Here is a 24,528-nt window from a genome sequence, read left to right as displayed (position 1 = left end):
TCAAATAACCTCAGAGCTTTGCTGAACTTTGCAAATTTATTTTCTTGATACAATTCCAATAGTTGTTTTTTCTTTTAAAAAAGTGTAACCAGTATACAAAATTTTAAACAAGTTAAACTAGTTGGAAAAATATCAAGCTTGCCACACTTTTGATCAAATTCAAGTTGATCTCAAGATGATTACTTTGTTCAATCATTACAGTTGGGTAGAAATAGTTAAAAAGGGAATTGAAAACTTACAACAAGATAAAATAAGTCGCGAGTTTATAAATATATAGAATAATTCATGTAAAGTCGAAAAAATTTCCTAGAGAAAATCATAATATTATATATCTAATAATCCCATAGAACCACTTTATGCTGTTCCATAATTTATTCAAAGGAATAATAATTTAAAGTACGAGGGTTAAAGAGCCTAGTTTTCTATGTAAAATCGCACAACTTAAACTCGTGACCTATAACGGAGACAACTTTAACATTAATCCAAGGCTCCCCTTCATTTCATATTCATAATTAATTACATAAAAATATTATATAAATCAACATATTATAACTTAAAATATTTAAATTTCATTTTTTGACAAATTATAATTAAATAATATGTAATTTCTCAATTAGTAACACCTTCAAATAATAATCAAATTACTTTTTTTTTTTCCTTCTTAGTATTTGCTAGAGAAAAGTGTAAATATAGCAAAAGTACACGAGAGTCTGGAGTAGTTTTCCTACGTTTCGCCAAAAATAGCAAAAAAAGGAAAGCAGAGAAGCTAAAACAAAACCTGTCAAACGCGAAGAAGCTTCTCTTAGCTTAATATAGATCCACGAGACCTGAAACAGCAACACCAAAATTATTCTGTTTTGCTAATGTGAAATGAGGCATTATCTTGGGGTTTTGTAATTTATGTGTGTTTGATTATTATAGTAATATCTATTCTTTCAATCTGGCTTATTTAGGAGGATTGAATTTGAGGCCGCGCTTGTGTTTGAAGCAAGCAACTTCTCCAGAGGAACAAGACGAAGAGGAGTGTAGGCCGCGTTGGCGCAAGAGATTATCAATGGCGTTTCATTGGTCTTCCTTTCTCAAATTCACCTTCCTTCTCCTCCTTATTGCTGCCATTGCCACCGCTTGTTTCACTCTCCCTGTTGAAAAGGTTCCATTTTATCATTTGGGTTTTCTTATTTTTTCTTTTATTTTAAACCTCTATTGGTTGATAAAATGATTGGTTTGATCTGGGTTTTTGGTAACAAATTCATTTCTTGGTAATTCTTCATTTTTGACTCATCTGGGTTTTCCTTTTATTATTATTATTTTTAATTATTCACCCCTTTTGGTTGAGAGGCGATTTCTTGATCTGGGTTTTTCTTTAGTAACAATTACATTGCTTGGTTATTCTTGATTTCTGACTTTTGTTAGGGATGTGAAAGTATCTGCATTTGACATTTGTGTATAGACTATTTATGGAGGAGGATTGATTCATTTTTTCCCAATTTGTTTTTTTACATTTTGCCAATTCGTCATTGATTTGCTAAGAGTCTTTTAGTTTTGCTAGAGATTTGTATGTCAGTGTAGGGTATTAGTGTGAGATTTAGAGAATAACTTAATTTGTGAGTTATTAAATATTTGAAACGAAACAAGCCAAATTGAGTGGAATGGATATAGAACATTCATATGGTCAACCCGAACTAATTTGGGTTTGAGGTATAGTCTTTTTGCTGTTTGGTTAAGATGATCATCCTTGTCTGAGTGTGATTTACTTGGTTGCATGATCGTTTCAAGTAGAGAGGTTGTGTTGGCAAGTTTTTATCTTCTCTCACCTTTGGGTTTATTATCTTTGGCTTGGGATGGTGTTTGGTTATCGGCAAATGCTATTAGCTTCTTTCATAGATATGTTTTACTCGAGCTGTGAGGGAAACACGAGCTTATTCCACATTCTGAAGGACAGAGGTGTAGTTGGACTTCCATTAGAGTCATTGTTTTGTGCAATTCATGTCGACTTACCAATGCATTCCAAGTTGAATTGATTGTATTACCTGATCATATATGATAAACGTTTATAATGTGTTGGGGTTGACTGTGTTATCCTATCATATGCGTTCATAACGTGTGATCCACATGATCTGACTCCTGAATACTTTTGTGATAGGACTAGACTGGATTCTTGGATCCTAACTTCAAGAATAATTTTTAAATGGATGAATAATCAAGTGGAGCTCACTTTTTGGTTGTCGTTTCTGTGAAATTCTATTGATAAGCTGGATACCTCTGGTGTATGATAAGGATAGCTTAAAAACACGTCTATGAGGCCTCGTCTACTCAAGTTATTTATCTCTCCATGGTGCTGTGAACAGTGTGAAGAAGCTTTTTTTTTTATTTTACTTTTTTTTTGCAGATGCTGAAAAATTTCTTGATATGGATTGAGCAAGATCTTGGTCCTTGGGGTCCTCTTGTTCTGTAAGTTGCTTTTTATATATAGATATTTAATGTGATCATGTTAAATCATTCCCTACATTTGATTAGGTTGAGTGGATTTGAGTTATTTGACAAGGTGGGAACATATATGTATGCAAATTTGAGGTATTCTTGTTAATTCGTAAGGGTATTCCAAAGCAGTCAAAATTGGCACTTCAAAGAATGGCCGTGCGGGGGCATTAATAGTTAAGTTATAAATCGAGAAAGTAGCCTCCAGGGCTTTGATCTAGTGATAAAAGTGTAGCTTTTGATGTAAGGTTTAGGCGCAAGTCACGGTTTGAACCCTGCCGTAGACAAAGCCTGGTATTTATGTGGAGAAGGGTAGTCTCGAACCATGCGTCACTAGCCCTCAGGGATTTCTCGGTTATAAACAAATACTCGTTCCGTTCCAATTTATGTGAACCTGTTTGACTGAGCACGAAATTAAAGAAAAAATGAAGACTTTTGGAATTTGTGGTCCTAAACGAGTCAAAAAGGAGTCCAGAGTATTTGTGTGGTTATAAAAACTTCTCATTAAGGATAAAATTGAAATTTTAAGCTAAATTGTTTCCAAATTTAGAAAGGGGTCATTCTTTTTGGAACGGACCAAAAAGAAAATAGGTTCACATAAACCGGAACGGAGGGAGTAGTGATTAGTACTATTGCCCTGTAGACATTATGTTCAGCTGTATGTGAGTGCTCTAAGAACATGGAACATGTAGAGTCTGGTATATCCAGGATCTAACCGTCGCATAGTTCGGCTATGTTTTTGTTCCTTTTTTGTGGTGGTGGGGGGAAGCGAGCAAATCTTATAGGGTTCTTCCCTTAATTTGTCTCCTTATTAATGTGAAGCATGTCCTTTGTTTAGACATTATAGAAGTTCAGTTTTGTTCTTTCAATGCTCATCCTGATTTATTGCTGTCCTATTGTCATCCGTTTGGCGTTGAGTTAAAGGGCTGATATTGTTTATGCTGCTTAGGCTCCTCACACTGTTCTCTGTACACATTGTGAAATGTGAATGCATGGATTAAAAGCATTATGTTAGACATTGTTATTATTGTTGGGTGCCATCTGGAAGTTACTTTTTTGTGCAACCCTGCTGATATGTTTGTGTTTTTCTCCAAAAAGGAAAAACCAAGGGAAAAGGTAAAAAGATATTCATTCCTAGGTGATTCAAGGAAGTTGCCCCTTGGAAAAACCTTGTAAAATTTGGATGTATGCTAATTCTTGTTCTAATTAGAAGCACAAGTACTGTGATTATCTTGCATCTGATAGGGAACTCATCAATCCAATTCAAGATTTTTTCATCATATCCAATATTTGCAGGGTGTTCCTACATTTATTGGTGATTGATGAATATTTTTCTAAGCATTGCTTTTGTATAGAACATTATCTTTTTGTTGTTTATACAAGGGCTTTCCCTAGATTTAACTAAAAAGAAAATTATATAAGGGTTTTTCCTCATCTTGATGAAATAAATTTTCTTTCTTTATGTCACGCCTCGAATTCAAAGAGAAACCGTGACCGCCACTAGGCTACCCATATCCGCTGAGAAGAATCAACACTATAACAAAATTCATGAAAAGTATACACATATTGGGATTTGGGCACCCCGTACCATCACCTAGATGCTTTAACTATAAATCGAAAACGGTAAACACATAGTTCCACTTCCACATAAGGCCATGCTATCCACATAAATCATAAAGTTCTACATCTTGGGGAATGTCAACATATATACATACCAAAAGAATAGGTCCCACAAGTCTAGTCTAGTTGTGAGGCGCTAGAGTAAAAAATGCATAAATATGACTAGTCTAGTAGTGAGCCGCTAGGTCACAAAAGAATACATATGTCTAGTTTAGTTGTGAGCCGCCAGAGTAACAAAAGAATACATATGACTACTCTAGTCATGAGCCGCTAGAGTAAGAAAAGAATACTTATGACTCCTGGGGAAATACCTCGTGACAAAGAATGATAAGCACAACCTAGCCAACATCGGAGTAGGGGTGAGGCTCACCAAAATCTGTGGAAGGAGGATGCTAAACTCTAGAATGTAGTACCCTCCTCAACCGTATCAATATCTGAAACAAGAAAGGTAAATGGGTAGCCTTGAATGACCTGAATATAATGCCAGTATGTATCATCGACAAGCCGAAATGTTGGGACACGCCTTTATGAAAACATGACGTAAGACATTGAAGTAAACTCATGAAATAATGTTCAAGAATATTCATTTAACACATTTCATTTCTCATAAACATTTATCATCATAAGGACAGGTAAAACGTAAACGCATTACTGTGGGGGCTTTATCTTTTCATGTACATTAGCAACGACCCTCCTTTCGGGCCACCTCTAGGCTTATGGACATTAAACTTTTACCTTCTTACATTGGCTTGACCCTGCCCTTGGGTCACCTCAAGGCTCTTGGGCATCAATGTATTCTCACGTTAGTCTGACCCTCTCTTTTTAAGTAACCTCAAGGCCTGTGGCCTTCACTTGTCATAACAACACACAATAAATAGCCAAATGGCATCACATAATAATTTTAAATCAAATGAACTATAATGGGCATGAAAACATTTTAAGGCTTTCAAGTAAGTACATTAATTCTTAACTCATGCGGCATTCATTTTTTTTTGATAAGGTAAAGGTTTTATTGATAAAAGTACCAAGATGGTACATAAGATTACACCAGGATCAGACAACACCTATAATAGCATACTATCAGTTACAAGTTGCTTAACACATCCAAAAACTCCATATATTGATCTAGACTTTCAACTAAACATTTCTTACACCAAAAAAATAGATTTTGAAGATAAGTATTTTTTATTCTAGCAATGTGATTCCTCTTGTCCTCAAAGCAAACATTGTTCCTTTCTTCCCAGATGGTCCAGAAAATGCATAGAGGGATGGTCCACCATAGTTGCTTCTGATTCCTTGATACCTTCTGCCCTTGCCAGCTGACCAGTAAAGATCTTATGTCTGGAGGCATAGTCCACGAAACACCACACAGATTCAAAAAAAGCTCCCAGCACTGTTTAGCAATTTTACAATGGATAAATAGATGATTAACAGTTTCCAACCCTTCTTCACATAAGTAGCATCTGTTACTTAGGCAAAATCCCCTTTTTTGTAAATTATCTTGAGTTAAATTGGCTTCTCTGATAGCAACCCACCCAAAACAAGCCACTTTAATAGGTGCTTTGGTTCTCCATAACATTTTCTCACAATGCGACATTCATTATTCAAGGCAATTTAAAGTGGCACATGCATTAGAACATATCATTTCAACATTTAACATAAGGTCGCATGGTTATCATTCAAGCTTTCTGTAAAAGATGGTGAATCGATTACCCTTTCATTCCCACAAGCACTTGATGACAAAATGTTCGTTTATGAATTTTATCAAATACTTTGACAGCATGAAAGTTGGAACATCACATTAGAAGGTCATGTCTTACCATACCTTGGCCTCTCGCACAATTAGCAACTTCTCAAATGGTCCACTACATCGCAAACGTTCAATACAATTCAATCTACACATATGTATGAGTTCTATCTGTACTTGGCCAAATAATTCTCATAAAACTCATTCTGGGCTCACAAATTGGCTACAAACCATCCAACTTCGTTCTCTTAATAAATTACAAACTTCGAGTTTATAAATTCAACACATGGAATTACTTATGTCCTTGAAGTCATTACTCAACTCATTACTTAGCCCAAATCATATTATCTTCTCCTTCAACTAACCCAGCAATTCCTTAAACTCAAGACTCTAGGTTAGCTTAATCCATAAATTAAATAGTGTTTCAAGCCCAAGAACACACTAATACTACTCATTCCATCATTATAATTGAAGAAGTTAAGAATTTACCTTGTTGAAGTTACCTTAACTTGAAGATTTTTGGTGCTCTTGGAGATTCTTGCTCAATCTAAGAAATCCATGGCATAGGGGTTGTGTAACGCTTTGAGCTTTGATTTCCTTTGAAGCTTGGCTATGAGCAGCTTGTTTCGCCTCCCAGAAACCCCTAAATAACGTCGCCGCAACTGCTGAAACATGGGAGCTGCTATTCGTTTGTTTCAGAGAAAAAGAGTCATCAAATAAAAACTTGGTTGCTACCTTAAAGCACTATGAAGACCCCTGCTGCCTATCTGTTGTTTAAGCCTTTTATGCCTAGCTGAAGCAGAATAAGTGCTGAAAATTTTAGATTAGTGTGCATCCCCAAATGCCTTTCCACATTGTCATGAGTAATCCTCCTGGTGGGTTTTTCCATTCACACTTTAATCATAACGCAAACACCTTTGGGATGCCGCGCTTCTCATTTTGCATTAGTTATTATATTTGTTTTAATCCAAAATGCCCCTATAGATAGGATATTGCAATCAACACTGGAGATTTATGCTGCTGTTCTTTTGGTCATGTTGTTTTCTGTCTTACAGGGCTGTTGCATACATTCCTCTTACAGTACTGGCAGTTCCAGCATCAGTTCTTACGGTAAAATTTATGGTGTTTGTTGTTTAAGTCATGTGCCCCTCCCAACCCCCAATTTCTTTAATCAGATGTTCAAAATTCTTGTATAGCACATATTGACCAATCTTTCTCTGCTTCTCATGGATCATGGACTTAGTTATCAATGATATTTGGCTAATTACTTCATGTCACAAAGTAATAATTAAATGGATCTAGATGTTATGATTTGAATCTGAACTCCACATGGCTCATGTTTTTAGCTAGGTGGTGGTTATCTATTTGGCTTGCCTGTGGGTTTTGTTGCTGATTCTATTGGTGCTACCATTGGTGCTGCCGCAGCATTTCTTCTTGGTAGAACGGTGAGTTCTTCTATTCCGGAGAGGGATATTTTGTTGGTGCAGTTAGAAATGTATTCACTTGAAGTATTGCTTAGAACAGCATGATTTCATCCGTAGTCCATTTCCCTGAGCTCTGATTGATACTTTAGTGGTATAACAAAAATTGGACTACTTGAGGTAATTTACATTTTGACATTTTGACAGATTGGGAGGTCATTTGTCATTTCCAAGTTGAAAGATTATCCACAGTTTCGTGCAGTTGCAATTGCAATTCGGAAATCTGGCTTTAAGGTTTGTGTGTCTTTCATAAAATGCTTGAAAAGGTCCTTTTCATAGTCATGACATCTTCAGATTGTCATTTTGGCTGAGAAGTGTCAGTAATATGGATATTAATTTCCAGAAAAGCAGAAGTAAGAACGCAATTTGATTTACTCTGATTTGACAGATTGTTTTGCTGCTCCGACTTGTTCCTCTGCTTCCATTTAATATGCTGAACTACCTTTTATCGGTGACACCAGTTTCAATTTGGGAATACATGCTGGCTTCATGGTTGGGAATGATGGTAAGTTCCTCTCTCTCTCTCTCTCTCTCTCTCTCTCTCTCTCTCTATATATATATATATATATATATATATATATATATATATATATATATATATATATATATATATATATATACACCCCCCTCCCAGTTGCCTCTAGGTCAAAGTCTCTTTCATGGCTTGCCATGTGATATAGATATGGTCGTGGTGTGTCGTTGATGTCTTTTTACAAGAACTATTTTCATATCCTGGTAAAGAGGTGTCATTCCTAGCTTGATTCAGAACAAAGTGGTTTTTCGAATGTAGTGTCAAAAAAGTTAGTGGAATGGAGTGAGCACCCCATCCCTACCTGAATAAATTCAATGAGGGTATTGTTTAAAAGCAAATGTTTAGCACTAGATTTAGAGAAACCAAGTTAAACAATCACCACAAACCTAAACGGTGATGACCTGTAATGACCCATGTAAAATGGGATACTTAGCAAATTTGGCTATGATATAAAGGTTGCATGCATATGTGCCAGGTTTGATTTGGGATGGCTCTGTCCAATCCCTTTATATTACATGCAGGGACAATAAAATCCTTAGTCCTAACTCTTGGGAGAGGGTTTTCCATTGGTTTGTGTGTTTAACTTGGTGCAGATGCTATCCATGTGAAATGACCTTGACCAAAAATCCATTTTTGGTATAGTAGGATCATCTGCATGCCTTGATCTTTTCAATAACTCTTGAAATTCCACCGGGACATCCTTTTGTCAGCCATGTCACTTTGATTACTGGTTGATATGTTAGGAAACTGGTCCTTTAGTTATGAGTTAATCTTTTCCATATTATACTGATGAATCTATTTCTTTTCCTTGCAGCCAATAACTTTTGCCCTGGTGTATGTCGGCACAACTCTGAAAGATATTTCTGATGTTACTCATGGATGGGGTGAATTTTCGAAAACCCGCTGGGTAAGAGCTAAGTGGTTATCTGTGCTATATAACATTTAAAAGATCCTGTGCTAATGCCTAAAAGTGATTTAGTCATGTTCATATATTGGAAATTGGTCTTTTGTGCTTTAAAGTAAATAGTAGTATTGTGCAGTCATATAGGACAAATGATTAGTTAATGTGAGGAATTATGGTTTTTTTTTTTACTACCACACCAGAATAAACTTTTGGGACAAGGAACCCCCAAGGGGGTTCCAGCAATCCAAGAGTTGGAGTGACACCTTGGAACCAAGGTTCAAATCCTTGTAGAGGGGAAATGGGTGAACTATTCCTATCTACCTAAGTCTTGGTGGTAGAGTTATTCGGTACCTGTATTGGTGGGAGCATACAATGCTTTCAGTAAATTGGTGCACAAGATGGAAAAAGAAACTTTTGGGGACAAGGGAGAATAAAAATAAGCGGCCAAGGTTGTATACGTATACAAATTCCAACCTACCATTAAGTCATTTATGAAGTACTTTCCAAAGGATTTGGCTGGATTGATGTGATTTGCTTTGCCCATCTAACATTAGATAGTGTAAAATTAATGATTAAGATAGGCAATTCATTCTAAATCGAACAATTTCTTGCACAATCATTGAGATGATAGTTGAAACAAGTTATATTCTATTATAGAAGTTTGATGATTGTTGTAGAAATGCGAATATTAAGGTGGATATACAGTTATACAAAATTAGACGAGATAAGAAATTATCACATTTAGTAGAGAACGCAAGTAGCACACATAGAGGATAAAATAAATAAATGTCACTTGAGATGATTTGACCATCCTAGTAGATCTTCAAATGCACTGATCCTTAGGTGTGCGACACTGTGATGATTGAAGGCGCTAAATAGGATGAGATAGAAGTAAAATCACATGGATGAATTTGTCTCTATGATTAATGCAACTTTAGCTAATACTCCCTCTGTTTAATTATATGTGACTTAGTTTGATTGAGCACGTAATTTAAGAATGTAAAGATAACTTTTTGAATCTTGTGGTCTTAAACTAAAGATGTGTATAACATACCAAAGATATACTTTGAATCTTGTGATCTTAAACATGCCATGTCATTTCTATAAGAGAGTGTCATTAAAGGTAAATTGGGAATGTCAGAATGAAAGACTTACTAAATAAAGAAATATGACATTCTTTTTGAAACATATTTGTTGAGTTGTCCCACATCGGTGGCATTTGAGGTCCTTGGTCTCCTTGTATGGTCTTGGGAAATCCTCACCGCATAAGCTAGCTCTTGGGGTTGAGTTAGGTCCAAGATTCATTTATCATGGTATCAGAGCCAGGCCATCCCAATTATTGTTACCGATGTTGGACCCCCATTATGTTGTCCACTCCAGTTTGCAGGCCTGGGCGTGAGGGGGTTGTTGAGTTATCCCACATCGGTGGGATTTGAGGTCCTTGGTCTCCTTATATGGTCTTGGACAATCCTCACCGCATAAGCTAGCTTTTGGGGTTGAGTTAGGTCTATGATCCATTTATCAATATTAAAGGAAAGTAAGACACATAAATTGAATGGAGAGAATAACAAAATAAATTAAAGTAAAAGATCCGTTTAAAGTATAACAACTATGTTGGATTCAGACTTAGTGTTATTTAGTTTGTTATTTGTCAAGAATCCGTGCGGTTTTGTTAGAGATTAGTATGTCAATATAGGGGTAGGTGCAAGCACTAACGGGTTAGCTTTCGTTTGCCCCATTGGCGAAGTTATAAGTTGCGGTGAATCTGTGTCGCTACTATAAAGTGCTTTCCATAGTTCAATAGAGAAAAGAGAGAAGAGCATGCCGATTTCCTTTACTTTATTATTAAATTTAGTGCCGTTTTCCCCCGTCCGAGAATCTCCATCTGCACTAAGTGGGCGCGAACTAGAATCCTTATGTCAGCTTGCTTGTTCAAAAGACTTTCAGGTGCAGTTGATGTACAATTTAGGTAATTTATAAGGACTAAACGTACTGATGAAAGTGAAAATTTAGGAAAGAATAGCTAAATAGCTCAGTCGGTTAGAGTGCTGGTCTGTCTCGCCAGAAGTCGCGGGCTCGAAATCTATACAAAAGAACTGTATCTAATCTTATAGCCCGGCACGGCGGGTCGCCATGAAATGAGTCCAAATAGAGGGGAATGGAAATAAAGTATTCACATTTCCATCCGTGACAAGCTTGTATAGACATGATTAATTGATCGTTTGTTGATATTTTGAATATTCAAAGATCATAAACTTTGCCTCGTAGGCATCGTTTGTTGATATTTTGAATATTTAAAGATCATAAGCTATCCCTTGTAGGCTTATGTTGCTCAGACTCGAGTGCGGGTATCAAATACGGGTGCGGATCTAGAGGTTAGATCCCAAGGTTAGTTGACCAATTCTGGTGCGGATCTCATACCCACAACCCACACCACACCCATGTTGTGTCGACATAGGTAAAGATAACTTGATAGTGTATAAATTCCTTACACTCACGGTGTATACAACTTAAAACTCTTTCAAAAATTGAATTCGTCCTAATAGTTTCTTGCATATGGATGTCCACTCTACATTAGTCGTAACATTCGCCAATTTTGAATTTTTCATAAGAAGGCCAACAAGTATATTGCATAATATATGTTCAGCTTAAGTTATTAGTTATTACTCCACCTCACTAATTGAACTCTAACCTAAAGTTACTAATTCTTTAGGGGGGATCTTTTATTTTTTCAAAATGAATAAATAGATCACATAAATGCTTATAAATACTTGATCAAAACAGGAAAAAAGAAAAACATATCACATAAATGTGAAAAACAAGTGCGTTGTTGGCAACTAGTAATGAAAACTTCATAAGTATGTAATCTTTTCTAGATATGCAAAGTTAGCCCAATCCACTAATTTATCAGCCCTAGTAATCGTTCTAGCCCTACTTTGCAATGGACCCCTGATCCCATAAAATGGATGATTGTATTAGCTCCTCGTTCACCATGCAGGCTAAACCAATCGACCAGTTTAAATTAACAGGACCAATCCCTGTTTTTTTACTATTTTCCATGTTTTAGACTTTTGTATGATATTGAGGACCAAATATTCCCTCTCCTTGTTTGTTTCTATAGATTTTTTGACAACTGCTTTTTCTTTTTGTTTTCTTTGTGGCCAGGCTATGATCATATTGGGCCTTTTGGTCTCTGGTGAGTCTCTAATACTTATAAATTGCTTTAATTTTTTTGTAACTGAACAAAAAAGATCTTTATATGCAAGTTAACTGTAAAAAACAAAAAAAAAGATGTTCTTATGCTGTTAGAAAGTGAAGATCTCAAGTCAAATCCTTTTTACTGAGAGGCTCTTTAACTTGAAACCTTGCATAATGTGAACTTTTAATTTGACTCCAACTTAATTAATTCGAGAAAATGCTTAATGAGTTTAGCTCATAACTCTCTTAAAAATTGAGCATACTCTCTTGTGATGCTGTTAGCATTTAGCATAACCTAATTTTGCCAAACAAAGACTGACACTCAAATATAGCATATATAAGTATATTTATCCAAAAAATGTACTATACGTAACTACAGCTATTCTAAAAGGGCAGAATAACCTAATAGACACTTCTACTTGTTCAATTTTGACATCCCGGTCCCCATACTTAACTAAGTTTCATCTAGACACCTCTACTCGTTCAAACGTAATATTTTAAACCCTTCTGACCATTGACCAAGTCTATGTGGCATTTGCTTTGCTGAGTTGGATAAAATGCGTGATTACATGCTTTAAGAAGCGAGTAAAGTTTGATGATTCTAATTAAAACTACCAAAAAATGAAAGAAGAACATAAAAGATAAAAAAAAAATTATTCTTACACAAAAAATTTCACCCCCACCAGGTCCTTTCCCCCCTCCCAATTTGAAACCCTCGACTCATCGTCGTGCTCAAAGGTTGTATCTTTTTTATGATTGAATCGGGGGTTGTATCTTTTTTTTTTTTCGCTTGTTATTATGGCTTTGGTAGCAGCTTTGCTTGAGATTTTGGAAAGACCTAGTTTTGGGGACGTATTGTTAGAGCTGGGGATGTTTATGGGCCCCATATGGATTGCTGTTCTTGTTAGGGTGTTGGTGGGATGGGCATGGAAGTCCAAGTGGGCTAATCTTGGCCATGATTCCTTTGATTCCAGTATGCGCTTCTAGAACTTGTCAGCTGGGTTTGCTTCCCTGAATCCTCTCAAATTGCAACTTCCCACCTGCATTCCTTGGTCAGTCCCCGCCTTCCATTTCATGTTCTTAGTTGGAAAGTCTCTCTTTGTTTTGTTTCTTCTAGCAAAAGGTAACATTTCCCGGCCATTTTTCATGTGTCGTTCTCGCCTATGGTCTTTTTTTCTTTTTCTTTTTCTTTTTTTGGGGTCAAGATCATACGGTGAATTTTACGGAGATTGAATTGGATACTTTTGTTATATCTTATTTCAATGAAAATGAACAAAATGAAATGTTTACTGGATTTCTACGGAAAAGCAACAGATTTGGTTTTGCAAATATTAAGAAAGAGAAATGATGGATGATGGTTTAGGATTGAAAGAAAATATGAGATGATAAATTTTGGTTCTCAAATGGCATATCTGATTTTCAGACAGAGAAAGGCGTGAAGGTGCTGCTTGTTGAGAAAACTTTAGGATTCAACTTTTTTTCCCCAAAAAATAGTTTTTGTGAATAATGACGTGGAATATTTTTATCTGACGTGGATAATATAGTAAGACGATTGAGGAACACGCATAGTCGGAAGGGTTTAAAATATTGCATTTGAACGAGTAGAGGTGTCTAGATGAAACTTCGTTAAGTATGGAGACCGGGATGTCAAAACCGAACTAGTAGAGATGTCTATTAGGCTATTCTGCCATTCTAAAAGTATTCATCCTTCTCATGAATGCCAAAAAAAATTCACACCAAACATCTTTTGCTCCCTCCAGTTTTTCTGTCGTGAAAGTCTCTCGGAATATTGATATATAGTTGTGTACTTAAGTATTACCTGATGAGATTCTTTACCAGAAAAGTATTACCTGTTTAGATCATTTGAGAATGATGTTAGGATAGAGCACTATCTAATCTAGCAGTTCTAAAAGTATTCATCCTTCTTTCACACCAAACATTCTTTGCTCTGCTAGCTTGTTTCATTGTGAAAGTCTCTCTGAATATTAACATATACTTAAGAATTACGTTGGTAATGTATTTGCGAATGATGTTGTTAGGATAGAGTGATATTGCTTTTTGATGAAATGCCAACATATTTGAACATATAGTTTCAAAATCCCGAAGAATAATCTTGTTTGCATGTATTGCAGTATTTTTAATAATTTGTGTCACGAGAGTTGCCAAGGCTGCTTTAGAAAAAGCATTGGCTGAAAATGAAGACATTGATGACATATTGCCATCGCCGGAGCTACCAACGGTGGCTGATCCACATCTCGGCCAGCCGCTTATAATCAAGATAGATTCTGCTCAAGACAATCATGAGAAATAGGACCGATATTATCTTTGTAAATTTGATACTTATGCTATGGTTATAGGTGTTATTTCTTATTTGATGATTTTGGCATCCTTTTGGTGATGCATTTCATAGTCTTCATTTTGTACAGGCAGAGTATACAACTCCATGTAGTTTGGATAGAAGTGAATTCTTTAGTTTTTTAGGCTACTTTTTAACTCTACCGAGTCTTGGATTGCCACGAGTTAACAAGTGTAATAAACTCGGGAAATAGTTTCCTTAATGTACCCTTGTTTGTCTGCTTCTTAGTACTAAAGAACCCTTTATCATGTTCTTGGATTGGATTGGATTTTATAAAGCATTTGCTTCTCATAGCAAACTAAGACAACCAGTTGATCTGGTTGCTCAATTGTGCACATAATTCATGGGTACTTGCCCCAGTTTGCTTGGATAATCTATTTATACAGAATGTAAATAAGGTAATCTAGATTGTACATAGTTGAATTACAGGCACAATCATTTTGTTGGAACTGACATTGATGTTTGTTTTTTACTGTCACTTTTGGGACCATATAAAGAACGGCAAAGGGCCAAATATACCCATCTACTTTCGAAATGGTCTAAGAATACCCCTTGTTATACTATTGGGTTATCTATACACCTGCCGTCATACTTTGGGTTCAAATATATCCCTCATTTAAACGGAGGGTCACGTGTCATCGTCCTATTGGTCAATTCTAAATATCTTCTAATTAATTAAAAAGACCTATTACCCATACCCGAAAAATAATTTTTTAGAGCAATTGTTTTTTGTAAAAATTGGAAAAAACTGAAATTATTTTTACTAAAAACTGAAAAAAACAAAAATATTTTTTTTCCCAGTTTTTACAAAAAAACTGCTTTAGAAAAAACTGAAAAATATTTTCTAAAACAATGTTTTTGTAAAAACTGAAAAGAAAAGCTGAAAATCAATTTTCTAAAGCAGTTTTTTTTGTAAAAACTGGAAAAATCTGAATTTATTTTTACTAAAAACTGAAAAAAATAAAAATATTTTTTTTTTCCAGTTTTTACAAGAAAACTGCTTTAAAAAAAGCTGAAAAATATTTTCTAAAACAATATTTTTATAAAAACTGAAAAAAAAAAGAAGCAATTTTCTAAAGCAATGTTTTTGTAAAAACTGAAAAAACAATTTTTTTTTTTTAGTTTTTAGTTAAAAATATTTCAGTTTTTTTCCAGTTTTTAATTGCTTTTCAGTTTTTTTTTTCAATTTTTACAAAAATAATGTTTTAGAAAATATTTTTCAGTTTTTTTAAAGCAGTGTTTTTTGTAAAAACTAAAAAAAAAATATTTTCTTTTTTTTTCAGTTTTTAGTAAATTTTGTTTTTTAGTTTTTTCCAGTTTTTTACAAAAAAATAATAATTATTATTCGGGTATGGGTAATGAGTCTTTTTAATTAATTTGGAGATATTTAGAATTGACCAACAGGACGATGACACGTGTCCCTCCGTTTAAATGAGGGGTATATTTGAATTCAAAATATGACTGCAGGGATATAGATAACCCAATAATATAACGATAAGTATTCTTAGACCATTTTCAAAAGTAGATGTGTATCTTTGTACCGCAACAAACATCATAACAAAGGGTGTGACTTTTACCACCAAATGGCTGGTGGGTCAGAACCACAGTCAAGTCAAAGTTCAAATATCCTAAAAAACATTGGCAAATTCTTTGCCTCGCACTCAAGTTTCAGAGGAAAGAGGTTAAAGGTGCTTCTAAGAAACTTATAATTAAAGTAAAAGATTAAAAAGAGCAAGCACAATGATGATAGATAAAGCAAATTCATTTGAGGCTTAATCAAATAATGCACTATCAAAATGCTTGCTGTCCCCAACATTCTTCTTTTCTTGCTTTTCTGATAGTTGCTACCAAGAATGTCCTTTATCTTGTTATTGCGAAAATTATGTGCTACCGTACCATTGAGGGAGAGGCGAATTCATGATTTGAAAGTGGCGGGGCAACGCTATCGAATAACAATTTAAGCAAATGCTGGAGTGGAAATCGAACTCAGACATCACACTAAAAGTCAAGTTATGTCACTCACGGAGCCATCAAAATATATACATCTTAAGATATATATATATATATATATATATATATATATATATATATATATATATATATATATATATTTTAAAATTACCTAACCCGGTGACCCCTACCATAAGGGTAGGTCCGCCTAAGGTTGGACATTGTTCTCAAGCCAATGGATATTTTTCTCAAACCCCTTGAGGTATCTCATATTCATAGAAATTGTCCCTTCAAACTTAATAATGACATAAACATCCTAAGAATTTTGGCCTGTAGACTGTCATCCTAATAAGCCTGTCATTTTTAAATCTAGCTTGAGACTTGTATGTAAGGATAAGTGTGAGACTTAGAGAACTTCTAGTTTTAAAGCATCGTTAATTTGAATTAAAAGATACAATATTTTATATTGAAATGAGATTGTTCTGAATAGAGCATAATGCATATAAAATATAAATGAGTCTTATAGTTGACCTCAAAATAGTTTAGGATTAGGTATAATTTATAAATGGTAAGAATTGGTTATGATTTACTTAGCAGCTATATATTCTTTTTCTATTCTGTATACACTTTTGTTTTCTTGTTTTCTTCCTCAATTATACAAGATATTGAGTTTCTTCGGCTGCATAATAAGGAAAAGTTATGATTTAGTTGACAAATTTATGATTGTTTGGTTTGAAGATAAGTTATAATGGGATTAGTTATCCTATTATTATTTCTTATTGGCTGTTTGTTATATTGTATTAATCTTGGGATTATTAATTATAAGTTTTATCCTGGGATAACTTATCATGTAATTACTATACCACCCCCTGACAGGTATAAGTTATCTCAATACTATTTTTAATCCTAGGATAACTTATCCTAGGAACAACGTCCAAACAAGGGATAAGACAGTGCTAAATTTTTATGATAAAATTATTTTTATTTATCCACCATACAAAACGAAGTGTGTGTAATTTCAAAGTATAGGAGACATTTCTCTATCACTTAAAAGATATAGGTGTCTTTATGAAAATATAATATTATACAAATCATGTGACCTCCTTAAAATAAAAATAAAAATATGTGTCATAGTCTCACAGCTAATAAATTTAAAACTTTCTCACTGCCTAACCAAATGAGTAACATTTTAAATGGCCCACAAATCCAAGAATATCAGAATCACTTAATAGGGAAAGTTTGGAATATATAGCAATTGGCCGAAAGTTACAACACCTATATGATTATTTTCGTTTTCTCTAGACCCTTTAAAACTAGGGTGACCAAAAAATCTCAATTTCTTGCACATAATGAAATGGAGGGTGGTAGTAATTTTAGCCTTGTTTCTTTTGTAAAGTGCTTCAATGGGTGCAAAGATCAAGCTCAAGTCTCTAGTTTTGGTACAAGAATTTGGAATTTTAGTGATAAACCAATTGAATTGCAGATAAGGGTTGGTTCAATCTTGAAGAAAGTTCATACTTTGAAGGCAGGATCATCAAAGAGGTTAAATTCCAAGAAAATATATAAGGCTTATATGCCAGGTGGTAATAAATTTGGCAATAATGAAAGTGGAATGAAGAGTTTGCTTTATTATTATGATGAATCTTGCCACCCTTATATTTGGATTAATGATACTGCTTGTGATTTCTCAAGAATGGTAAAGCAACAGTATATAAGTCTTGAGGATTTGAGAGATTGTTCTGAGATTAGAATATTTAGAGATCATCAAAGAGGTTGTATTTCAGTTAGGAAGAAACCAAGAACTGAACTTTGCTGATTGATTTCTTTCTTCTTTTTTCAGTGTATAAAAATGTGTTTGTTTGGGTATTTGTTTCATTGGTTTTTATTTCTTTCCTTTTGCATTGTAAGACAACATTTTCCATAAGTATTTGGGATTTGAAAGCTTCAAATGATATGGCTGATCTATGTAAGAATTGTGATATGTAAGTTGTAGATTGAACATTGTTTGTTTGTTTTTTCTCTTAGATTTGTTATTTGTAATTGTAATTGTTGATTAGCATACTGAGAATGGATTGCTTGACAGTTTCTCAAGTGGTATTATAATAATATGACAAGAAATAGGGATGACAGTTTTTGCTGTTAAAACGTATGTAACCTAAATTAACTTATCCATTGATTAGGTGAATTTTTAAGTAATTAACCCATTATAACCCATTAACATCTTGGGATACAAGTGCTATGTTTGATCTATGTACCAGTAAGAACAACGATACGTTGATTGAACCTTTTTTTTTTTTTTTTTTTTTTTGGGCAATAACTTTTTAAGAAAAAAGTCTCATGGGCCATGAGAGAACTTTGTCAACAAATTAAAAGAAGGAAAAGCGACAAACAAATGTTCTTATTGTCTGATTTATTATTACTTTGTTGTATAACAAATCAACTTTTAACAACTTAATATTTACAAATTAGAGAAAAGAAAAAAGAGACAAATTGAAAAGCTGTTTTCCAGTTGTGCAATTTATGATCCAATGCTCAATTTATTGACCGAAACAAATTTAATAGGTTGAGTGATAAAACATTATGGATTTGAGTAGGAAGGGTCCGCTCAAAGAGCAAGTCGTCTTTCTTGCCATGCGGCTTATAACCCTTTTGGATATGTTGTTGTATATCAACTTATCAAATTCTTGAGCCGATTTTATTACTTTATTTTTATTTTATACTTTTTCATTGAAAATTTATCATTATATTCTTACTTAGGGCCTCTCTATGAAATTTGGCTTTAGGCCCCCCAATCTTGTTGAGACGGCCCTGACTATACAACAACAACAACAACAATAATTCTACTAGTGGGGTTTGGGGAGGGTAGTGTGTACGTAGACACTACTAAAAATTTGCTAAAAACCGACCAACTATTTCCGACCAACGTTGGTCGGTCAAAAAATGCGACCAAAAACCGTCCAGGTTGGACGCAAACTGGGAAAAAAAACATTTATATTTTTTTTAAACAAAATACCGACCAACGTTGGTCGGTAAATTGGTCAATAGCTGGTCAGACAAGAAAATTTTGGATTACCGACCAACGTTGGTCGGTAATTTGGATCCAATTTTTTAAATTTTAATAATTATTTTATTATTCTTAAATATTTTATAATATTTAAGAATTTATATTTAAAATTACCGACCAACGTTGGTCGGTTAAAGATTTTAAATTTTTTTTAAAAAAAACCGACCAAAGTTGGTCGGTTTTTGGTCAAACGGTCAGCACTTAATGTACCGACCAAAATCACCAACCAACTTTGGTCGGTAATTCTAAAATCAGAGAAGTGAAAAACGGGGGAAACCCCCATTTCTCTAAAATTTTTCCCTCTTCTTCCTTCCCTTCTCTCCTTCTCCCAGCCCCTCCCCCTCACCGTCCAGGCCTCCCCTCGCCGTCCAGCCCTCACCCTCGCCGTCGCCGTCGCCTCTGCCACTGCCACTGCCGCCCCTCGATCTCCTTCTCCATCTCCTACAAATTCTAGGTTTGAATTACAACCCACTTATTTATTATTTCCAGGTTTTGTTAATTAGTTATGAATTAGTTTCAATTGATTAGTGTTTTAATTATTTGAACATTGCATTTTATTGAGGATTAGGGTTTAGGTCTTGTTTTAATTAGTTTTGTTAATTAGTTTTATTAACTAATTAGTTTTGTTAATTAGTCAATTATTTATGAATTAGTTTAGTTTAGGGTATGGGTTGAATTTCTTTAGTTTAGTTAGTTTATGTTTAAACTCGTAGGATATGAATTGAAATTTTAGTTTTTAGGATTTGTTCTTGTGAATTGAACTTTTAGGATATGGTTTGAACTTTTAAGATATGAATTGGACCTTTTGGATATGAATTGAACTTTTAGGATATAAATTGGTGTAATTAGAAAAAAATAATTATCTTGAATTAACTAAAAAAGATATAATTAATTTATAATTGTAGAATAAATTAATTTGTTCTTGTGAATCGAACTTTTAGGGTATGGGTTGAATTTCTTTAGTTTAGTTAGTTTATGTTTAAACTCGTAGGATATGAATTGAAATTTTAGTTTTTAGGATTTGTTCTTGTGAATTGAACTTTTAGGATATGATTTGAACTTTTAAGATATGAATTGGACCTTTTGGATATGAATTGAATTTTTAGGATATAAATTGGTGTAATTAGGAAAAAATAATTATCTTGAATTAACTAAAAAAGATATAATTAATTTATAATTATAGAATAAATTAATTTATTCTTGTTTTATTTGTATAGATGGAACATCGTACTTGGATGTACAATAGAAATTATCCTAATCGGCGGGGATTGCGGGAGGATTTTGTAGAAGGGGTTAATGACTTTATTAGACATGCAATGTCACTTCCACCATACCAAAGTGAAGGAGTAATTAGGTGCCCTTGTGTCAGGTGCGATTGTATGAAGTTTAAAAAATCAGAGGAAGTTAAGCTTCATCTTTATAGGAAGGGGTTTATAGAGAATTACTTTGTGTGGACTAATCATGGAGAGATCGATGGTAGCCGTGGGATATTTCATAACATGGTTGTTGGTGAAAGTAGTAGGTCGGTGGAGAATACAAATCTTGATTCTAGAATTCAGGATATGGTTGCGGATGCTTTTGGGGGTGAGCCCAATGAAAATGTTGAACAAACTCCTAATGATGACGCAAAACGTTTTTATGAACAGTTAGAGGAAGCTAGTCATCCACTACGTGAAGGAAGTCCGCGTCCTGAGCTGTCTATTGCAGTTAGATTACTAAGTATCAAATCTAATTGGAATATTTCTCAAGCAGCCATGGACTGTTTCATTGACCTTATGAGTGAACTAGTTGACCCTAATATCAACTTACCTGGTGATTTCTATAAGGCGAAGAGATTGGTTTCTAAGTTAGGACTTTCGTCAATGAGAATTGATTGTTGTGAAGATGGTTGCATGTTATATTATAAAGATGATGCAACTTTAGACAGTTGTAAATTTTGCGAAAAGCCTCGTTTCAAGAGGCTTTCCAGCGGGAATATGGTCGCTGTCAAGGCAATGCATTATTTACCTCTTATACCTAGGTTAAAGAGGTTATATGCGTCGATGAGTTCTGCTCCTCATATGAGATGGCATTTTGAAAATAGAAGACCACCTGGTGTTATGTGTCATCCTTCAGATGGAGAAGCTTGGAAGCACTTTGATAGGACATATCCAGATTTTGCTAGTGAACCAAGGAACATTCGGTTAGGTCTGTGTGCCGATGGCTTCACGCCTTTTTCTATATCTGCGACACCATATTCATGTTGGCCTGTCTTTCTTACACCTTATAATCTACCACCTGAGTTGTGTATGACTAGTCCATATATATTCTTAAATTGTATTATCCCCGGTCCACGTAATCCGAAAAGTTTGATTGATGTATATTTGCAACCTTTGATTGATGAGCTAAAACAATTGTGGTATGATGGTGTTGAAACATATGACATATCAACCAAGCAGAATTTTAATATGCGTGCTAATTTAATGTGGACTATTAATGATTTTCCTGCGTATGGAATGTTGTCTGGGTGGATGACTGCTGGGAAGCTAGCTTGTCCTTACTGCATGGAAAATAGTAAAGCGTTCACTTTGAAACATGGCCGAAAGCAATCATGGTTTGATTGTCACCGTCAATTCTTGCCTGATGATCATGAGTTTAGAAGGATGAAAAATGCATTCAAAAAGAATAAAGTGGAATATGATTTTCCACCTCCGATACTTTCAGGTGAGGAAATTTGGGAGAGGGTCCAGAACTTCAGTAAAGTTACTGAGGCTCCACCTTATAGATTCCCCGGATATGGTGTTAATCATAATTGGACGAAACAGAGTATATTTTGGGAGTTGCCTTATTGGAAGGATAATCTTCTCCGACACGGCCTTGATGTCATGCATATTGAGAAGAATTATTTTGATAATTTGTTCAACACAGTGATGGATGTTAAAGGTAAGACAAAAGATAACCCGAAGGCTAGAATGGACTTACAAGAATATTGCAGGCGGCCTGAATTATACTTGCAGACAGCAAACAATGGTAAGGTGTTCAAGCCCAAAGCAAGTTACACATTCACTTTGGAGGAAAGACGACAAATTTGTGATTGGGTTACAAAATTAAAGATGCCTGAGGGTTATGCGTCGAATCTTGGAAAAAAAGTAGATATGGAGGTAGGGAAGTTGAGCCATTTGAAAAGTCATGACTGCCATGTTTTCATGGAGACCTTAGTGCCTATTGCATTTTGTGGTTTGCCTAAAAGAATCTGGAAACCCATCACAGAGATTAGTTTGTTTTTCAAAGACTTGTGTTCTACCACATTAAGGGAAGAAAACCTACTTCGGATGGACCAGAACATCCCTGTAATTTCTAGTAAGATGGAAAAAATATTCCCATGTGGTTTCTTTGATGTGATGGAACACCTTCCAATACACCTTGTACACGAGGCACGACTTGGAGGGCCTGTTCAATGCAGATGGATGTATCCCTTTGAGAGGTAATATTATAAGTTTGATGTACTATTCTATTTTATTTGAATGTTATTGGCTAACATGAGATTATGTAGGACAATTGGCAAATGCAAACAATTTGTTAAGCAGAGGAATAAGATTGAAGGATCTATATGCGAAGCCTATCTTGCAAAGGAAACTGCACATTTTTGTTCTTATTATTTTGAGAGTAACGTGCCATGTTCTAGGAATAGGCCCAATAGGCACACAGTCGAATGTGTGAATGATCCATTATATCCATCAATGTCCATATTCAATCAACCAGGCCGATGTTCTAAGGATGTTAGAAAGAGAAGTTTGAGTGATATGGAGTACAAGTCAGCTACACTTCATGTGTTGCTAAATTGTCCCGAAGTTGTACCATTTCTCAAGTAAGTATTGATTTATTAGTTATCAAAATGTAAAATTTACTGTGACTAAATATTGATGCAACTACTAAAAATATTTGATATGTCACAGTCACTTCGTGGGTCAATTTGGCTATGATGCTGTATATACGAGATTTGATACGTGGTTCAAACAGTTTGTAAGTGTATATATATATATATATATATATATATATATATATATATATATATATATATATATATATACATATGTAGTGAATGTATAAAAATTGATTCATAAGTTGTGCTAACTTATGATTTTTTTTAACTCTATGTAGGTAAATAATCCAAATAATGGTGTAAATCAATTTTTGAAAGATATATCTTGGGGACCTGGGCTTCAGGTCACAACAATGTCTAAGTACGTAGTGAATGGTTATAAGTTTCATACAGAGGATTGCTCTAAAAATAAAAATAGCAACAACAACGGGGTGTGGGTTCTAGGTGGTGATGGCAACCAAGTTGGAGATATTGATTATTATGGTGTGGTCAAAGAAATATTACAACTAGAATATACAGGTTGGCCATATAAGAAATTGATACTCTTTAGATGCAAGTGGTTTGACCCAAATCCAACAAAAGGTACAAGAGTACACAACCAATACAACATAATTGAGGTTAATCATACGAGGGAGTATGATCGCTATGATCCTTTCATAATTGCACATAACGTTAGGAAAGTGTATTATGCTCCTTATCCATTACGGCGGAATAAGTCCGATTGGTGGGTTGTAATAAAAACTAAGCCTGTAGGTAGGGTGGAAGTCGAGAATGTGTTAGATGTTGCATATCAAAACGATATCTCCAATATTCACCAAATAGTGGACGATCAGTTAGAAAATGATTTGGAACATCCTGAACACATATTGGAAGAAGTTGATATAAATGACGTAACAATTATAGAAAATGAGGACGAGGAATCAACTGATGAAGCTCAAACAAGTGAGGACGAAGAATTCTCGGACGAGGAACAATACGTCGATGGGGATTAAAAAGTTGGTTTTTTAAACCACTCTCGTTTTATAGCTAGTTTCTTATATGTTTCAATCTAAATGTGTATTATATTATGCAGATGGCAGGCAAGGGTCAAGGTAACAATGACCCTACTAGTTCTCGGGGTCGAGAAAAGGGTAGGAAGGGAAAGAGGAGGGTAGAAAATAATACTCCCTCTTGTCCACCTTTTTCAGAGATGCCTATGTCTTATCCTCCACCACACGGCTATACTGAGCTGCCACAGCATCACGAGCCGTACACCTTCATTCAGACACCCAGTCTTCCATCACAGGGCCACAGGACTATACGTCCGACATACAGTCCAGCTGCCTCACAGCCATCT

General features: G+C 34.8%; 1 protein-coding gene across 2 annotated transcripts; it reads left to right on the top strand.

Annotated features, from left to right (window-relative positions):
- Window positions 1–701: 701 nt before the first annotated feature.
- LOC107803196 (uncharacterized) lies at window positions 702–14,551 on the top strand. Of its 2 annotated transcripts, XM_075229517.1 has the most exons (10): window positions 702–1,150; window positions 2,390–2,451; window positions 6,901–6,955; window positions 7,192–7,290; window positions 7,474–7,560; window positions 7,715–7,831; window positions 8,673–8,765; window positions 11,928–11,958; window positions 12,935–13,012; window positions 14,093–14,228. In XM_075229517.1, exons 1-9 carry the CDS (start codon window positions 1,055–1,057, stop codon window positions 12,973–12,975), a joined length of 681 nt encoding a protein of 226 aa, XP_075085618.1. In that variant the 5' UTR covers window positions 702–1,054; the 3' UTR covers window positions 12,976–13,012; window positions 14,093–14,228. The 2 variants fall into 2 exon arrangements, with proteins under 2 accessions (XP_075085618.1, XP_075085616.1); XM_075229515.1 differs by lacking the exon at window positions 12,935–13,012 and having other exon boundaries at window positions 14,093–14,551.
- The last annotated feature ends 9,977 nt before the right edge of the window (window positions 14,552–24,528 follow it).

This window comes from Nicotiana tabacum, chromosome 14, assembly GCF_000715075.1.
Source record: "Nicotiana tabacum cultivar K326 chromosome 14, ASM71507v2, whole genome shotgun sequence".
NCBI classification, from domain to species: domain Eukaryota; kingdom Viridiplantae; phylum Streptophyta; class Magnoliopsida; order Solanales; family Solanaceae; genus Nicotiana; species Nicotiana tabacum.
The sequence above is the reverse complement of the archived record's forward strand: the minus strand, read 5'-3'. Positions and strand labels throughout refer to the sequence as shown.